The 20,187-nt window shown below is 39.9% G+C and overlaps 1 protein-coding gene across 5 annotated transcripts in view; it reads right to left on the reverse strand.

Moving 5' to 3' along the window:
- Window positions 1–1,633: 1,633 nt before the first annotated feature.
- FRY (FRY microtubule binding protein) overlaps window positions 1,634–20,187 on the reverse strand; it is a 256,233-nt gene continuing 237,679 nt past the window's right edge. For all 5 annotated transcript variants that reach the window (XM_072850395.1, XM_072850394.1, XM_072850393.1 and 2 more), the window contains exons 56-61: window positions 19,426–19,575; window positions 18,476–18,574; window positions 17,917–18,000; window positions 6,022–6,132; window positions 3,659–3,852; window positions 1,634–3,075 (exon numbers count right to left, since the gene is read on the reverse strand). In XM_072850395.1, the coding sequence (XP_072706496.1) occupies window positions 2,817–3,075; window positions 3,659–3,852; window positions 6,022–6,132; window positions 17,917–18,000; window positions 18,476–18,574; window positions 19,426–19,575 (897 nt within the window). In that variant the 3' untranslated portion in view covers window positions 1,634–2,816. The remainder of the gene's footprint in view (window positions 3,076–3,658; window positions 3,853–6,021; window positions 6,133–17,916; window positions 18,001–18,475; window positions 18,575–19,425; window positions 19,576–20,187) is intronic.

Below are 20,187 nucleotides of genomic sequence, written 5' to 3' on the forward strand. Positions count from 1 at the left end.
CAATACAGTTGAGGGCAGTGTGGCCATTTGGAGGGATCTCAGCTGACTGGAGGGATGGGCTGACAGGAGCCTTGTGATGTTCAGCAGGGACAAGAGGAAATTCCTACCCCTGGATGGGGAGAGCCCTTTGCAGTAACAGAGCCAGGGGACTGCCTGGCTGCGGGACTGCTCATTGGAAAGTGCCCTTCGGTTTGGCTGGCAGCGAGCTGGGCATGGAGCCAGCAGTGGGTCCTGGCAGCAAAGGGCAGCAACAACATCCTGGGCTGTACAAGCAGAAGTAGAGCCAGCGGGGCAGGGGAAGCGATTGTCCCCCTTTACTGAGCACTCACTAGACCGCATCTAGATTACTGTATCCAGTTTTGGGCTCTCTGTATGAGAAAGATGTTGATCAACTGTAAGGAGTCCAGTGGAGGCCACCAAGCTGCTCACAGGGCTGGAGCACTTGCTCTGTGGGGAGACATTGAAGGAACTGGGCTTGTTCAGTCTCAAGAAGCAAAGACTGCAGGGGGACCTAACAGTAGCCTCCCAGGTTATGGTTACGGAAGAAAGATGGAGCCAGGCCCTTCAATGTGGCTCATGGTAGGGGGATGAGAGACAACATGCCTAAGATAAAACAAGATAGGTTCAGACTGGATGAAGGAAAAGTTTTTCCACCATGAGGACAGTCAAGTAGAACAGGTTGTCCAGGGAGGCTGTGCACTCTCCATCCTTGAATGTTTTCAAGACCTGACTGGATAAAGGCCTGAGTAACCTGATCTGATCTCATGGTTGACCTTGCTTCAACGTGGAGGTTGGACTAGAAGACCTCCTCGCGTCCCTTCCAACCTGAATTTTCCTGTGATTCTGTGATCTGTAAAATATCCATGACTTTGCCAAGTGATAGAGCAGATCTCATCTTTCACCAACCACTAAATATTTTTGCAGACCACCCCGATTACAGTTCTGAATAGCTTTCAAAAGGGAAGTACCTAACTGAAATTGGAAAACTTCTCTAACCATTGCGGATTATTTTACTCAGAAAAATAGCTGTGTGATGAATGGCATTTCTTCAAGGAAATTATTTGCCTTGCATCTATTTTGTCCTGCAACTACAACTATGCTGCACAGCAATGTGGACTGCAAAATCAGAAAACCTGTAAAAGAAGTCAATTCCACCCCTTTTATGAATCAATACAAGTGTTTTTCAAGATCCATGTAAAATTGTGCAAGCATTTTGAAATGAAAAAGGGGTGAAGGGGAGAGGGCTTTACTGGATTCTCAGAGCCGAGGCTGATACGGCAGGCTGGACAGCTTTTCTTTTACCTTTAGCATGAGAAAAAAAACCACTGAAACCCAATGCTGGAACAAATAGGACCATTACTGATGTTTTTAACAGAAGCAAACCTTCAGCTCCATTTTGGATTTTTTTCAATTATGAAAGTGCTTTAGTCAAGGTACCCTTCCTGGTTGAGTTGTAACTACAGATTGACAAAAAAATCCTTACATTTCTCACTGGTTTCTTTCAGTGTAATGAACACCATAAACAATGAAAAGGGTGTCTTCTGGGGGCTGCTGATCATGGATACCATCCCTAACAGTATAGATTCAGACAAGAACACAATCTTCACAGCAAGCACATACTCTGTTGTGATTATATATGACTTTTATATTTTAGTTAAATGGATGTACTGATCCAAATATCAACCAAAGTTACTTCACAAAAATGGTAAGTGTATTTACAGAGTGAATAAGTTACATAGTTGCCAGAATAAAAGTGTCTCAGATGTGCAACAGATTTACATGCATACATTTAACACTGGACAGCAGTTAAATGTAAGAAAAAAACCATACAGGTATGACTTTTATATATACATTACAAATAAAATAAGACATCTCTTTAAAGAAACTTATGAGAACTTGCATTTCACGATAATATTTTTACTTTTTATACTCAAAATTTATATTAAATAAAAATATGCATGCATAACAGTTCAAAAGGTTTGACTCTGTGATGGGGCTTTCTCCTACAAAATGGCAAGTTAAATTAGATCAACCATCCTTTAATAGTATAAATATATTCATAAAAGCAACCCTCTAGTAAAAAGCAGCCAAGGTCCTTTAAAAAAAAAAGAAAATCTAGCAAGACCATTCATGATGCTTGGGGGCCTAAGAACAGACCTCTGCAATATGATCCAGTACCTTCAGAGACAGTAGCCTAGTAACATTAGGAAATGTACTTCATAGCAGCTCGTTGTTTTAAGATACAGTAATCATATTCAAGTTACAGTGTACATTAAACTGTAGTCCATTTACAATTTGTTTCATATACACAGGCTCTCAGCTTTTGACCAACAAGTTTGCGAGATTCTGTGGCCAGCTTCATTCTGCCCATCTTTCACTCAACCAAATAAGAGAAAAAAGGAAAAAATGTACAATTTTTTTTTTTTTTTAACAAAAAATATTATTTTGTGAAGGAAACATTGCACTTTTGCCAACCTAAAATTAATTTGCTATAAAGGAAGTATTGTTCAGTGTAGTAGGCTTTGGTATGCAATGGAAGTCACTTCTTCAGTAGTGAGTTGCAGTTGCTCAGTGAAATGCTAACTGATTTTTGTGCAACAGAGAACAAAGGATGTTGTCCCGGATGCTCTATGCTACCTTTGTCCTTACAGTATTGCTACACATTTGAAGTTCAGCCCATATCTTTTTAGAAGAAATCCTAAATGTAACAAGAGTGAGTACAGTTTGACCAAACCTTTGTAAGGCTGAGAAGACATTGAGCCACCTCACTCCAACAGGGCAGCACTCCCAGCTTGCAAGAGGACACAAGAGTCCTGTCAGAGACTTGTGCCGGAAATGCTGGAGTCTGGAAGAAAAGTATTGATGACCCGGTAACTCTGAGCTCTGCGAATCATGTCGCGGATCTCTATATTCAGTTCCATTAATTTGGTACAGATTTCAGTCAGGCTCTGGTTGGAGCCCACCAGTGCATAGGTGCCCGTCTGACCCAAGGTTTGGTGCCGGAAGTAAATGTTCAGTAGTGTCTGGACTTCATCGTCAGAGCTACTTCCAAAGATATCATTGGGCCACAAAATCCTGCAATCAAACAGGAAAAGAATGTGCATATGATTATGGGTTTATTAGCACAGATGGAAACTAGGTGATAGAGATCTCTAAAAGGAGAACTGACTCACACATGCTTATAAGCCAAAAGCAACTCACTGTTTTATGCTACTCATTTGTTACTCAGACTCTGGTTCAGGCACAGAAATCACATAAAAGCGCAATTCCTATTATCTAAAAAAAATGGCTTAAGAAAACTCATTCAAATAAGTGGAAGTGAAACTGGGCTGAATGTTAGCTGATGCCAGTGACATACACCTGTAAGGAATTAGCTCTATAAACAGATTCTTAAGAGCCTCACAGAAGTACTTTTGATTTACGCGATGTAATTAAACATCTTCATTGTTGCAAGCATACATGTTTGTAGTACTGATTTGATATTGTTACGTGTGGCACACCCCTGCAAAAGTTAATATCAATGCCCCCATGTACCTTGTTGAAACAAATTAATTATGCTGACTCAGCACATTACATTTAGTATAAAGTTAGGAAGATAATAAATGCATGCTATTCTATTAACGTGAAAGTCTAATATGAGCCATGTGGCAAAACTTGCCTGCATTCTCTTATTTGTCGAATGGCTTTAACAAGTTCGTTGTTTTTCAAACACTCCAGCATGGACTGAATAGCTGCTTCCGTAGAATTGAATGTGGGCTCAGATTCTGTTGTCAGAGGCTCAGCTGCAATTGCAGCAGTAGCATCCTTAAGATTTTTCTTCAACTCACTCAGTTCTCTTGACATATTTAACAGCTGTTCCAAGGAGAAAGATGAGAGATGGTTGATTTTTTGATGGTTGATGGTTTGATTTTTTTTCATTCTCCACAGGCACCAAAGGGAGTCAGTATTTCAAGTCTGTTCTTACTACTACACTGGATGTACACATTATGGAAAAGACCACATTTTAACACAAGGACATTTCTTGATCTCTGTGCTCTCTACAATACAGGGAAAACATGAACTACAGATTTTTAAGCTTTGTGCTTCCTTTATCCCTATGCTGTATTTCTGGCTTGCTAAAATGCAAGAGCACATCTAAACAACCTTTTATTTTTCACCCCTGCTACTTTTTTCATGTCATAGTGGAAAAGTTTAAGAAAACATATACTTCTCCTAGCAATGATGTTGTTATTTATTTACAAAACACATGCAGGATCTGATATGATTAACAGATGGACAGGAGTTGTGTAACACTTTGTCAGGCCGAAAAGTTAATATGGCACAAGACTCATAAATAATTCATACGTGAACGGTTCATTTCTAAAGATCTACCTTTTCATGCTCGTACATGCTAAAAATAACCACTATCACATGAACTAAAAATGGAACTTCCTTTAAATAATAGCTTATGGCCCCAGCAAAATTTGTGAATTTCATGGTGAAACAGCTATTCCTCACATTATTGTTCCCCAGTTCCATAGGCTGCATTATTTATAACAACCTAACAAAATTGTAACTGTGAAATACAGTTACAGAAATCAATCCTCTTATAAGGAACACAAAATGCTTCTAAAATTTAGACTACTCTAAGACTAGATGCCTACTGTCCTATCTTCTCTTAAAAGTGAACAGCCCAGTCACATTATGAGCCAGCCTTCAGAACAGTTCCTTAAGATAAAATACATATTCCAACTCCTTGTACTGCTACAGCACATCGGATAAAACAAACCATTTCCATGTGTAGAGAATCTGTAAACTACTAGAATCTGTAATAAAATACGTTTTAGAGCTTTAAATTTTGTTTTACATCTACAAGCAAAGTACAGTAATTTCTACCCCTCAATAGTTTAAAATATATACACCTTACCAGGAGAAATATATATGTGGAATGGCAAGTTATTTTACTATCTTTCCTTAAATGATGATCATTCAACTTAAAGTGATCACCTCAAAGATATTTCAAAGTATTACATATTTTATGCAATTGTTGAAAATAAACTTTACTAACAGTATTGTTCTTGTGAAGTGTTTTTTAAAGAAAGATACATAGATCTATCTAAAAAAAGAAAGCTATTTGGGTCAAAAGTGATAGTGTGCTGTGTCAAAAATAATTAAAGAAGAAAGGTTCTAAAAATCACAGAATTAAAAAGACTTATGACATTAAGGTATTTAGTTAATTATATTTTGAAAATAGATTTGATACTCTTTGGAAACATTAAACTGATTTGCATTTGTTTATCCAGAGAACAAGATCAGGCAGTACACTTGCAGTCAAAATATAAAGTAGTTCTACACGACACACCTTTGCTTGCTCAGGTATGAGAGGATGCAAAACCATTTAACAGCTGTTTGTCAAAAACTGCTGCAGATGTTTCTAGTATAATGCACATGCAATGGAGACAGTTTATATGGCTGGAAATTACAATACATTATTCCAGCAAAAACCTTAATTTTGCATCCATATTAATTTACCAACTCATTTTGTTCTTGTCATGCTAACAAGTGCTCCTGGCCTAAGTGTCTCCACAAAGTTCAGATAAAATCAGTCATGATCTAGGAAAAGGATATTTTCTCTGTGTGTGTGAAGGCAGCTCATTTTCCCTAAAAATTAAGGCCTCAATTAAAATAAAAATAAAAATAAATCACTTGCAGATGTTCACACAGTGTGAGCCCTCCCTACATGTAAAGTGTGGGAGTGAAGTTAAGATTTCATATATCATTCTAGTTTGTTACCGCTGACTGAAATTACTTTTGAAGACTGAATCTATAAAAATCCCAGTCTCTGAAAGTAGAGTCAATTACAAAAAATACAGCATCTTGACTATATTTTAATGCAGATGCTGGTGTATTGAAGGGGTTTGTCTGCAGTCTTATATTCAGGGTGAAATAGTGTAACCTTTGGCGTAAGTCCATAGAAAGAAAAATAAAAACATGAAAGTAAAGTGGTATTTTCAGTGTAAGACTTTGTAGCTTGTTACATACCTCTGGCATGGAACTGACTTCATGCACTTGTCCGATAAGTTTACAGTAGGACTGAAAAAGCAACAGCAGCTGGAAATGCAGTTTATATAATCTCTGACACAGTTCCAGTTGCTAAGGAAAGATTTGAAGGAGAATAAATAATTAATAAAGATCAGTGAGTTGGGATAATTTTCGGTAACTAATAAAACACACTGAGATAGTGCAGTTCTCAAAAATGTTATTTTACTGAAGTGTGATCATATACTATTTCAGAAAACAAGTCATGTTCTTTCTTCTGCAGGTAAGTCATACATGACACTGAAAATCAAAATTATGATGGCTAGCTCTCATGTAGCACACGTCAGCATCAATCTCAAAGCAGCTTATATAGGTTAGCTTCACTGTCTCCAGTTTGCAGCTGGAAAGCAGAGGCAGAATATGGGGGAAATTACTTTGCTGCATAGAACATAAAACTCTTTAAAACTTCAGAAAGGGTCAAAGACCTCTTCTGAGAGGATGGAAATCCAAGAGAGAAGCAATGAAGCAGTTGTCCAAGAGGGTCAAAGCTCCTCCCTGCTTCTTGGAGGGGAGAGGAAGAGAGGCAATAAATTCAGCCAGGAGTGGGAAGGAGGAAATGCCAGCTCTGCAACTTAAACCTCAGCTCATGGATTTTCCATCTTAAAGAAACCATACAACAGATGGACAGAGTTTCATGTATAAGAGGACATCTGGCTTCTACAATTTATTCTCCCAGATTAAGTAGATACTGTTCTATGAATATTAACTTGTTTCTTCCAGTGTAATGTGCAGCACCACAGAAAAGGTGTCAGACACATTGAAGTAACATGCAATGGGCGCATCTGCCAGAGAAGTCAAGTTAATATGCTCATGGTCCTGGTATCCGTGTGTCTATCAGGAGTGGAAATCTCATAGTTGCACAGCAGGATCATGGTGGGGAAGGGAGGAATATTTAATCTTTGGCAAATTATGGAATAAGTGAGAATCCTGCAAGTACAAGTCAGGAGGCCTCCTGACCCTTTGGCAGGAAAGCCTTACAGACTTCAAACCATATTTGATTTGTCTTCTCTTACAGACACATTTGCTCTGAGGAACTACAGCAGAGTTTCATGCCAAACAAGGCAGAAAAGAAGAAGATGCTATGCTTTTGAAAAGTCATTTTGTTAATGACTTTGCTTCCTTAAAACACTTCATACATGCTTAGCTTAGTGCTTAGCACGTACTTCAACTGTTTGCTGAATTGGGGCAGTATTAAAGTACAAATAAAAAGTACTTTAAAAACATCATAAGCATTAATTTGACTGAAGTGTTTGTTTACATATGGTTCAATATATAAGTGTCAGGGTTTTTATTAATAAGCCAAAATTAGAACCATATCCTTAGCGTTCCAGTTCCCAAAATTTCTGTACCAGCCAGACAAGGCTGAGGGGCTGAGGTCAAAAGGTTCTTTGGCAAATTTCAGCTTTGTTCGTCACGGAAGGGTGGACACCACCTACCCAGCCATGAAGAGTCAGCCAACAGCACTGCCAAAACTATGCAGAGCTAGTCCCCATCTGAAGGAGGTTTATGGAGGAGAGTGGGAGCAGGGGGAGACCACCAAGCCAGCAGACGCCAACCTGGCAGGGTTCACCCTGCTGAAGGGCCAGGCAGCCAGGGCTACTCACATCTCAGTTGGTCTGCAGCAGCAGCAGAGTTCAGCACTGTAAATTTGGCTGGTCTGAGCTCTATGATATGGTTGCCATCACAGAAACACAGTGGGATGACTCGCACAACTGGAGTGCGGCAATAGATGGCCATAAACTCTTCAGGAGGGATAGGCAAGGCAGGAGAGGCGGTGGGGTAGCCCTGTATCTTTGGGAGTGTTTGGATAGTTTAGAGCTTAATGATGGTGATGGTGATGATAGGGTTGAGTGTCTATGGGTAAGAATCAGGGGGAAGGCCAACAAGGCAGATATTGTGGTGGGAGTCTGTTACAGACCACCCAACCAGGGTGATGAGGCAGACGAACTATTCTATAAGCAGCTGGGAGAAGCCTCATGATCGCTAGCCCTTGTTCTTGTGGGGGACTTCAACCTACCGGATGTCTGCTGGAAATACAATACAGCAGAGAGGAAACAGTCTAGGAGGTTCCTAGAGGGTGTGGCAGATGATAATTTCCTGACACAGCTGTTGAGCGAGCCAACTAGGGAAGGTGCCCCGCTGGACCTCTTGTTCACAAACAGAGAAGGACTTGTGAGCCATGTGATGGTTGGAGGCCGTCTTGGGCAGAGTGATAATGAAATGATAGAGTTTTTGATTCTTGGAGAAGTGATGAGGGGGGTCAGCAGAACTGTCACCTTGGACTTCCGGAGGGCAGACTTTGGCCTGTTTAGGAGACTGGTCAACAGAGTCCCCTGGGAGGCAGCCCTAAAGGGCAAAGGAGTCCAGGAAGGCTGGACATTCTTTAAGGAGGAAGTCCTAAAGGCACAAGAGCAGGCTGTCCCCAGGTGCTGAAAGATGAGCCGGTGGAGAAGAAGGCCAGCCTGGCTGAACAGAGAGCTTTGCCTAGAACTCAGGAAAAATAGGAGAGTCTCTGACCTTTGGAAGAAGGGGCAGGCAAGTCAAGAGGACTACAAAGGTGTAGCGAGGTTGCGCAGCAAGAAAATTAGAAGGGCCAAGGCTGAGCTAGAGCTCAATCTGGCTACTGCCATAAAAGACAACAAAAAATACTTCTTCAAATACATTAGCAGCAAAAGGAGAGCTAAGGAGAATCTCCAGCCTCTATTAGATGGGGAAGGGAACACAGTGACAAAGGATGAGGAAAAGGCTGAGGTACTTAATGCCTTCTTTGCCTCAGTCTTTAATAGTAGGGCAATTGTTCTCTGGCTACCAAGCCCCCCGAGTCGGAAGACAGGGAGGGGGACCAGAATGGAGCCCCCATAACCCAGGGGGAAATGGTTAGTGACCTGCTGCACCACTTAGACATTCACAAGTCTATGGGGCCTGATGAGATCCACCTGAGAGTACTGAAGGAACTGGCAGAAGTGCTCACCAAGCCACTCTCCATCATTTATCAGCAGTCCTGGTTAACATGGGAGGTCCCAGATGACTGGAGGCTTGCCAATGTGACGCCCATCTACAAGAAGGGCCGGAAGGAGGATCTGGGGAACTACAGGCCTGTCAGCCTGACCTCGGTACCGGGAAAGCTGATCGAGCCGATCATCTTGAGTGCCATCACACGGCATGTAGGGGATAACCAAGGGATCAAGCCCAGCCAGCACGTGTTTAGGAAAGGCAGGTCCTGCTTGACCAACCTGATCTCCTTTTACAAGAAGGTGACCCGCCTAGTGGATGAGGGAAAGGCTGTGGATGTTGTCTACCTAGACTTCAGTAAAGCCTTTGACACTGTTTCCCACAGCATTCTCCTGGAGAAACTGGCTGCTCATGGCTTGGAAGGGTGTACTCTTTGCTTGGTAAAAAACTGGCTGGATGGCCAGGCCCAGAGAGTGGTGGTGAAGGGAGTTAAATCCAGTTGGTGACCGGTCACAAGTGGTGTCCCCCAGGGCTCTCTGTTGGGGCCAGTCCTGTTTAATATCTTTATCAGTGATCTGGATGAAGGGATCGAGTGCACCCTCAGTAAGTTTGCAGAGGACACCAAGTTGGGTGGGAGTGTTGATCTGCTTGAGGGTAGGAAGGCTCTACAGAGGGACCTGGACAGGCTGGATCGATGGGCTGGGGCCAATTGTATGAGGTTTAACAAGGCCAAGTGCTGGGTCCTGCACTTGGGTCACAGCAACCCCATGCAACGCTACAGGCTTGGGGAAGAGTGGCTGGAAAGCTGCCTGGTGGAAAAGGACCTGGGAGTGTTGGTTGACAGCCGGCTGAATATGAGCCGGCAGTGTGCCCAGGTGGCCAAGAAAGCCAATGGCATCCTGGCTTGTATCAGAAATAGTGTGTCCAGCAGGAGTAGGGAAGTGATCATCCCTCTGTACTTGGCACTGGTGAGGCTGCACCTCGAATCCTGTGTTCAGTTTTGGGCCCCTCGCTACAAGAGAGACCTTGAGGTGCTGGAGCGTGTCCAGAGAAGGGCAACGAAGCTGGTGAAGGGTCTGGAGCACAAGTCTTGTGAGGAGCGGCTGAGGGAGCTGGGGTTGTTTAGTCTGGAGAAAAGGAGGCTGATGGGAGACCTTATTGCTCTCTACAACTACCTGAAAGGAGGCTGTAGCGAGGTGGGGGTCGGTCTCTTCTCCCAGGTAACAAGTGATAGGACGAGAGGAAATGGCCTCAAGTTGCACCAGGGGAGGTTTAGACTGGATATTAGGAAATTTTACTTCACTGAAAGGGTTATCAAGCATTGAAACAGGCTGCCCAGGGAAGCGGTTGAGTCACCATTCCTGGAAGTATTTAAAAGACGTTTGGATGAGGTGCTTAGGGATGTGGTGCAGTGGTGGTCTCGGTAGTGTTAGGTTTACGGTTGGACTCGATGATCTGAAAGGTCTTTTCCAACCTATATGATTCTGCGATTCTGTGATTCTGTGTTGTTGTGGATAAACTGATTCTAGTATCTGAGTCAGTATGCTTAATGACTGTTACTGATAAGCAGGGTCAGAGCATTCCCTCCCCAAATAGAAGGGAGGAATCCCACCAGACCTGATAAGACAGCAAAGACCCACAGGAGCTGAAGGATGGTCCAGCAGATCCATGGTGGGGAAAAAGGGAAGGGAACACGTGTGACTTGCTAGGACAGAACTGACTTGTGGGCAGGGACAAAACCTATTGGTGGCCAAGAGAATGAAGAGGTAGGGCGTGAGGGACGCTGCCTGTTAAATAAACCTGCCCAGAGTCTATTCCCTGTAACTGAGGCCACAGAGCACTGCCAAGCTTGCATCTCTGTGGCTAACCTTTCTCCTCTCAAAATAAAGAGTGACTGTTTAGATACAGCCTCCTGGAAATGGCTCTGGCTTCTGTCCTCTCTTGAACCATGCTCAGGCATGTCAGGGGCTGGCTGGTGCCCCGGCCAGGGAAGGTACCAACCATTCACCCCTAATGCCAGGCTGGGGACACATGCTTGCTGCCTAGTCCTGTTTAGTCCCCAGTAAGGATCAAATTCACTCTATTCAAGTTTTGGAGAACTGGCAACACTACATAGCAGTTAAACACACATATACTTGAAGTTGTCAGGGAGTTAAAAATTAATTGAAAACCAGGACACGGCATAACATAATTAAAAAAAAATCTCTTCATAGCTTGGCATGTAACACACAATTTTTTTTAGTCCTTGGAGAACAATAATTCAGTTGCACCCTTCTGGCTGCTAACCTGAATGAAGACAAACTGAGGCCAAATTGAAGACTCAAGTAGGACTCACTCAGTGTTGAGTTACCATGTCATGCAACTCAATTTTTGTTCTTCCTGAATAAGTATTAGAAACCAATAATGGTGAAACTATTAATCAACATATAAACAAAACCAATTTGAAACATAACTGTCAACTATAAATTGTAGTTTTTCATTAGGACAAATTGAAAATTATGAATTTTAAAATAACAAAAAAATTTATCTTCCACTCCAGCATATTATATCCATTCAAGGCTTGTTTTTTAAAAAATTATGTAAATGACCATTTAAAACAGCATATGAATGTGTCAGAATTTTGGCACAGTATTTTTAGATTTCACAAAACACACTTTAGTAAATTATTTTAGTCACTGCATGTAGAACCACGTATTCTACAGGAAAACTATAACAAAAAAGGAAAACATGCTTAGAAGTAAAACAGTAAAATTGGGGTGTATTAGTCCATCTACAGATGGACAAAGAATATGAAAGAACTTCAACTTACTGCAAGAGATTCCATTTGCTACACAGCAAGCATGGCACAGGAGAAAAGGAAAGGAAAGAAAGTATAGTGTCAGTGTAATGCATGCAATAGGAAGCACAGCCCATCTTTAATAGCATAACTTGTCAGCAGTATTAGCAATGCTTGCCTCAACCTGATAACCGGTTGGAAATATCACATACAACATGCACAGCATTCTTAATAAAATCAAGCTTTAATTCTAATGGTAAATTACAGTCTAAATATCCTCAGTTAGGTCTTCAGATTTATTAGTTTTGATTATCCCACTCAGTAGCTGAGGAACTTAGAGTGAAATTGTGTTAGAAAACTCTTGAAATAATACTTTTATTTAAATTTGCTTTCTTTGTTATTAAAAAGAGCTCATATTGCAGACTACTCAAAAAATTAGTCAGGGTTTTCAAGTGATAGACAGAACTGAACTTTGTTATTTAGAAATATTTTGTTATTTATAAATACTTCTATTTTTGGATGTAATGGATCTAATGAAATTTCCAGGATAAGCTTTGTGACTGCTGGTTTTATTACTTGGCAATTACAATGGAAACATTTTGCATATAACTTTTAAGTTATGACTATTATAAGAAAAAAAAGATCCATGGAAAATGCCAGTTTTGTTTCAGTACATGGCAATGCCACAAGTTCAGACAGCTTTGTATTCCTTCCTCTCACCAGTAATGATTCACTGATTCATAGTTCTGGAGCTATCACAATGTCAGTGTAAGTCCTGTTGCAATAGTAATAAAAATTCTAATTGACCTGCATTAGCATTTCAAAGATTAGGGGACTAACTTCTCTCCTCAAAAAAAAGTGTTTCTCTTTTCTTTGCCAAGAACTAACATTTGCACTCTGTGCACTTCTAATGCAGCCTTCCTTATTATAGATATATTACATTCTCAAGATATTTTAGATGAACAGAGTTGTCATGTAAATGCTGTAATTAACAAACACAATGACATCTGCCCATTTACAGCCTGATGTCAGTGCATATGCACACAGTGTTAATAAACATTTGGAATTCTTATTAAAATGATTTACCTTACCATCAATACAAAGGCAGCAAATACAGAAATGTGAAATAATGCTAACTTGGTATAGCCTAACAAAGTATTTCAGTCTGGCTTCTTTCCATGGGCCTTACTATTAAAAAATGTATGAAAAGTATTGTCCCAAATCCTGCACTACTCTTTTATAAAGCCATGACAAACTAAGATTTAAGCTCTTGTGATGTTTAATTTTATGCCTTTAAGATTGCTTGAATAGTTTTTTTCTTCTATTTAGTACTCTTGAAAAAAAACCCTTATATCTTGGCGTCCATGCAGTTCATGTAAATTAAGCTTTGTAAAGCTAAATTCAAGATAAGAGGAAAAGAGCAGACAGATCACTGCGCTCTAGTAAATTCACAGGTATGCCAGCTTGTGTTTTTCAAATCTTGTTTGTCTCTGTCTTAAGCTCCTCTGAAGTTTAGCACGCCACCAAGTTTCACTTGGACTTTCAAAAATATTGGAATCCACATATAATTTCTAATTTGCCATGGAATTTACTTTAAAGAAGGAGAGGGGGAGCAGCAAATAAGTGAATTTCATGGTCTTTTTTTCCCGAAAAAAACTGTCTTCTCTGTACTGCTTCCAAAACCAGGGCAAGCCAAAAAAAAGGGGTGGGGAAGGGGCTTCACATTACATGAAAAACCCTTCTTCTTCACTGAAAGAAAATATACCGGATACAAAATCTCCCTAAACTACTGATGTTCAACTCCATATTGCTCTACAATGTCATGATTGTAACTTATCTTCCTCTCTCAGCATAAAATGCGATATTCCTTGCAAGTTGAAAAGACACTAATTATTGGACTAAGTCACATTTCTTTTAGTCCCCAGCAGCAAGGGCTCAGGTGGAATGGTCCTAGCTGACACTCTTCTCAATTTCTAGTTTAATTCCTATAGTAAGGGAAGTGTTGGTTTAGATTAGTTGATAGACACTACACAATTAGTGGTTTTGGCAGCTGAAAATACCAAATGTTTAGAGTATTTGGATCACTTGCATAGTCCTTTATGCAGCTAGTAAATGCTGCACCTAAGAAGGACACACCCCCCAGCAGCAACACTTTGATTTAGTTTTTTATTGAGACAGAGAATTACTGTTCTGTACTATCAGCAGACCAGGAAGACAGCAAAGCACTAATCTTTAGATCATGGGCCTTCTTGCTTTTTTCAAGGAATCATTTTTACATACTGAAAAGAGATGACAGTTACACAATTATTTCTTAAGACATTAACACTTTGATGGCAACAGAGTCTTCAGTCATTTATTGGCATAGGAGAGTCCCACTATAACAAAATAACTGCTGCGTGCAAGGGTTATTAATTGCAAATGCATTTTATTAAGGTATTCTATTTGACTTGACATGCCAGCAGACAAAAACTTTTCGCACAATCTAGGAAAGTGGGTATATATGCAAATTTGTATATATATATGAGACAAAAAGAGAGATACAGCATATGCTGTGCATTCTTAAATATCCACTGGACTTGAAGGATAGTAGAACTACTCTGTCTGGAGAAATATAAAACACAGCTGTGTTCCTCCTTTAGAAAAGCTGCCTACCCAGGCCAATTTTACCTCATTGTCAATCCATGGATCTGTCAAACAGCAGTCAGATAATTGATTATTGATTATTAAGAATTTCTAACTGTGCCTTGAGCTTTGCTGTAACTGAACTCAACTCCAGATGACTATGGTCCCAAGAGGTACACCTCCAGTCTTATTGTGGCCTAGAGTAATTGAACTTTTAGCCACAGGAAAGCTCATAGCAACAAGTACATTCTGAGTTTTTGGGGCAAATTTTTATGGGGTACAGCATGTTTTAAATATCCTTTAACAGTTTGAGTTTGCAAAGCCCACATCCATTAGCTTGTGGTGACCTTTGCGATGAGCAGGGTTTAAGAAAGGTGTATACTGACTTTGGACTTACAGAGTAAACTGAATGTCTCATTAGGAGATAAATACTTATTTGAATTAGCAGTGCTAATTGACAAGAAAAATAGGATCTTCTTGTATCTCTTTTGCAGAAAAAAAACCAACCAAACAAAACTAGTCTTTGACTAGATTAAAGAAATGCCTGTTTAGTAAGGCTGAAGAACGTACTGATAGCTGTACTCATCTAAGACTGTTACACCTGGACAGAGAGCGCAATAGTATGGGCAGTTATCTTTTGTCTGTAAATTGACTCCTATGTCCTTGAGACGCTATTGCTCAATGTAGCATCAAAGCTTACAAATCACAGACACATCCAAATCATGTAATCTGGTGCAAGAATAAGGGGGGGAAAGACATTCTGGGATACGAAGCTTTTACCCAATTTCAGAAAAGTTGCTAGCTCTAGCAGCTGACCTAGACAACTTCTATTTCAAGCTTCTTTAATGTCAGAATAAGCAATTTTTGCCTTTGCCCATTTTCAGTAACAGTAACAATGGTCAACAAATCATGTGCAATTATTTTGAAATAAGACTGATTAGAGAAACTGGTGCCAAGTTAGTTACCAGCCGCAGCGGGCATTTGTGATGCAACCACTTGTGCTAACACTGAATTTGGTCTTATGTGTGTCTTGTCTGTAGAGGGGACTATTTTCCCCTCAAGCTTTTTACCAGGTGGGGAGTTCTGAGAAACCTAAGATTTCTGCTTTCTGTCAAGCAAGGTGTTGCTTTTTCTTCCTTACAATTATTTCTGAACCTTTTTCAGAAGTAGCCTGGTTTTGTGCTTAGCTAAGCAATTTTTTATGCCAGAAGTTTTCAGCAGGATTTCAGGCCCTAGTCTTAACCCTCAATGAGTTTAAGATTTTAGGCAGGTTCCCTTGTGACTACCACTCTAAGACATTTTTTTTCCTACAATTATTATTCTTTAGCCTTTCATATTGATGGAGAAGAGGAGAGGAAAGATAAGAAAACAAATACTTGCCAGTCTAGGTGTAATTTTTCCTTGTCCCTTCCTAATCACATGTCCTCAGTTTCCCTGGACTCTTCCTCCCATTTGTTGAACAACTCTTCCCAACTTTTGTTGAACAAACAGAATGTTCTTTTGGGAAGAGCTGCTTCAATTGACAGGTGAATGAGAAGGGGAAGAAAAGAAATGCGCCTGTTGATCAAAGACCTACCATCCTGTCAACTTCCAAGGAATAATGCATTTTGGGCTGAAGGAACAATGCTGGGGAGAGACCAGGGATTCCTGCAGGAGTGAGAAACCCTTCTTTTCAGTCTGTTTGATAAGCAGTAAGAATACTAACCCCAGCTTCACAAAACACACATTTAATTCTGAAACAGAGAGCACCTAATTAAAAAAACCCCACACAAGTGGAACACGACATTTATTAACTTTCAGATGCATTTAGGCCGGCTATATGAGCTCAGATCACAGTTTATTCCTTAACCTCAGCATTCTCTCTCCTCTACTTTTTCAAAAAAGAAACAATGTAGATGATCAGCAAGATGTGTGATCCTCCGTCCCATTCTATGGGTTTCCAAAAGAGGGATAAAGGATAATTTAAGCTGTATACGGCAACTTATGTAACACTACAGTCTGAAGTCAAGGTTCAGGGTGTTGTGCATCAGTGGGAAGAGAAAGCCCATGCACGTTCCAATAGTTACGCCTCCCTGCGTATACTTATCTCCCTCTCCTGATGTACTTGCAGGAGAGGTAGTAACATGTGTTCCAGGTCTCTCCTTTTTTAGATTTGAGAATAGCTCACTTAAAACTTCCCTGTACACCATTACAATTACAGAAGAGACAGTATCTTATTTAAATGTACTGGAAAGTGTCTGTAACTTTTGCTGGTGCTGGTGCCAGGTGGGGGAAGATTGAACAGTTTTCCCACCACCTGTGATTGCAGCCAGAGGATTTATTAGCAAATTAGATTTGCTAATAATGTCAAGGAAGCCAAAATGCAGGGGTGGCAAGGATTTGGGATACTTGGGAAATGGCATAAAAAAAAAGAAATGAAGGGAGTTCAGAGACAGGAAGACAATACATAGAGGTGGGAAAGAGAGGTGAAGATAAAAAACAGAAGAAAATAAAGTGAATTGGGGGAGAAGACAGACAAACTGAAACCAATGTAAAACAAGGTATTTGAAAAAAATGGTTACAATAGGCAATTGTGTGTTCTGAAAATGTCATCATTATCTTTTATAAGTTAAAATACATGGAAAGAGGAGATGTCACTTTTTTCTACATGATGCTGCTGCTGCTTCCTGATGTTGGCTAATTGTCTCCAGCCCCCTCTTTTTCCCATCCCTCCATTCTTTTTTCTCCAAAAGGAAAAAAACCCACACAATAACATTTCTCAACTCATTCTACACCACTAAGATACCAGCTGTTTTCTATACTTAGTAAATCAAATAACAGGAATGCCTGCTGATGGTACTGATTTCTGAAAAGATTGATTTCTTAACTGGAATCAACACTATATATATATATATATATATATATATATATATATATTTATGTGTGTATATGTGTGTCTGTGTGTGTGCATGTAAAACTTTTTTTCAAAAGTGATAAAGAGATATCTTGCCTCAGGTATAACTACTTATCTACAGAATAAATTGTTTTACTGGCCATTTTACAGTCATTATTTCATAACTACTAATCTAAGTGGATTTCAACCAGGCAAGTCTTGCTGTTGGGCAGACCCAGTCTGCAACAGCCATAGATAAAATTAGTGTATTGTGGAAGCACAGTACACCAGGAGTGATTTTCAGAGACACTGCGCTGTGGGAAACTGCTGCTGCAGTATCTTTCTAAAAGGGAGAGCACAAACAACCCAAGCAGGGTTAGCTCTGCTTCCTTAGCTAGACTAGGAAGGCAGAAGTATTGCCTCTGAATACTTCCCATTTCCTGTGACCAGGACTGAGGCAACAACAATACCTTTGAGCCTTAAGTGTGAAAACCGGATTATGCCCAACCCCAGCAGAGAAACACGGAGGAAGTACACCAGGCTCTTGTGGGTCCGAGAACAAGACATATCGCACATGTCACTTTACAGGAGAGAAATAATACTGCTCATTCATTACCTTCTCTTCTGAGTCCCCTGGCTGGCAGGTAATAACTCCATCTCGTGAGCCCCCAGCAAACGTTGCTTTGCAGTTTGCAAGCCACTGTTTTCAGAAAGAAATTAAAAGAAGATATGAATAAGGCCTATAGTTTGATTTGCAGATGGTAAGCAGTATTTTAGTTTCACAGCACAGCACGGAAACAAACAAAATTTTGCAATTGCACTTTTTATTCACACAGATTATGATGATTTGCTTTGACTGTCATTTAAAAAGTGTAGTCTCGATTTCTATTAGTATTTGAATTGCATAAACCAAGAAAATTAATTAATTACTGAATAGGAGAAAGGAGAGACTAGGAATATTAAAGATGCCAATGTTTCTAAAATTAAGGGATACAATAGCTATTTTTTTAGTTCTGGTTCATATGTTCAGGAAGAAACATTTAGTGAATCCAGTATCTGAAACATGGTTTTCTACTGAATATTAGTTTAAACAGATCTGAGTGTATCTGCAGTCTCCTGACATAGCTTAAGTATACACACATACAAAACCAAGAACATAACATAATCCAGCATACCGAGAGTGTTGCTTCTTTCCTGTTATTGTACGTGTCCAGGTACTCCTGCAGTTCTAAAACACTGAACTTCAGCTTTTCAAGAAGGCCACAAGAGAGCAGCTGGAGAAATGAAATCAAAAGGGCTAGTAAATGTCACTATAAAAGAAAAAAAATATTAGCAAAGTAGAAAGTATAGTAAAGATCTTGCAAAAGAATACTTAGATTTACAGATACTAATACTGAAAAATATTTCTATTTATGCAAAAATATACATAATAGAATGCTATACTGAAAACTGAATAGCAAAAGTTGCACTTATAATAATGTGGAATTGAAATTGTGTTCTGTGTTTAACAGCTTTGCAGAGGACTTCCCTAAAATAAAATACTGCACAAAGCTTAACTAGTTAATCTCCACAGCTCTCTGATGACGTAAGGCACAGCTCTTCCATGGTCACAGCAGTGGGCCCAAGATTACACTTTGCAAGTCCTACCTCTGTACTTCTGTATGAGGTCACACTGTCCTGATGCTGTTGGATAAATATGGGCCAGAATGAAAACAATGGGAAGGGCCATCTCATTAATTCCCTAATATATATTTTTATCATCCAGCTCACATCACAGTTGACTCAAACGAAACCACTGAACATGTTACCATCTTTGATGCTGAACTGTGTAAAAAATAGCTTCTCCTTTTCCATTCATGGACCCAAACAGGGTCTGGTAGGCACCTGTTTTATACTGGTTTTTGGCCCACAGGCTCAACACATCATATTGCCCATCTGCCAGTACTTACCTAATAAAATAATATGGAAAATTAATGGAAATTTGGTTAAGAACAAGAGACAAAAATTAGAGATAGGAGGTGGCTACCTTTTTGAAATATCTATTCAGGATTTGCCCAAAAGTGAAATAGCCAGTAGAATAACACGCTGCAATGCAGCACATGCCTGTTGAAAGGAATATACTTACTGTTTCTGCATCTACAAAAAGCGTGGGACATTCTGAACATGACGTTAACATCTGAGAAGACCTCACAAACTTGGAGCCTATTCCTCGCAGGTTGTCTCCCAAGTAACTAGCTGCATCGCAGGTTAGGAAGCAGAATCTTTTCTGAATATTCTGTAAAGCAAAATACAGTTTATCATGTTCTTTACTCAAGTACAAGCTTCTTTCCTTTGTAAACAAATGGCATGCTTTTTTTTTCCGCACAATAACATGTGCAAAAGAGACCATCTCCCTGTGGAGAACTGAATGTCTGCTCAAGGATACTGAATAACAGTTATTATGCTGGATACAGTGTACAGCTGGGCAGCTGTGAAATTAATTACAGAATTCATAATAATCTACTACTGAAATACATTCTTTCTTGTAAAGATGATTCAATCTTTATAAAGCCTTTTACCCACAAGTAGCTTTTTTTTTGCTTGGCTGTACAGAGTTAAAAGAGTTGATCAGCACATTACGTTTTCTGCCCATTCCGGGCATTGTTTCGTTAGTACTCCATGTCAAGTGGCTAATCAGATAATATAATGGACATCCTAATGCCAAACAGCAGCATGGAAAAATCAGAAAAAAACTTTTGTTTTCCCCTGTGGGAAAAACATTCTTACTAAAACTTTTCTGCTGCTTGGGAGGACTCCAGAAATACTGCATTGCATCCGGGAATTATTGTTCTCAGAAGATTTTTTTTGGTGTTTTGAGTCCTAAACCAGTCTAGTCTTCCAGAAACAT

The sequence above is a fragment of the Ciconia boyciana genome, chromosome 1, assembly GCF_034638445.1.
Source record: "Ciconia boyciana chromosome 1, ASM3463844v1, whole genome shotgun sequence".
Lineage (NCBI taxonomy): Eukaryota > Metazoa > Chordata > Aves > Ciconiiformes > Ciconiidae > Ciconia > Ciconia boyciana.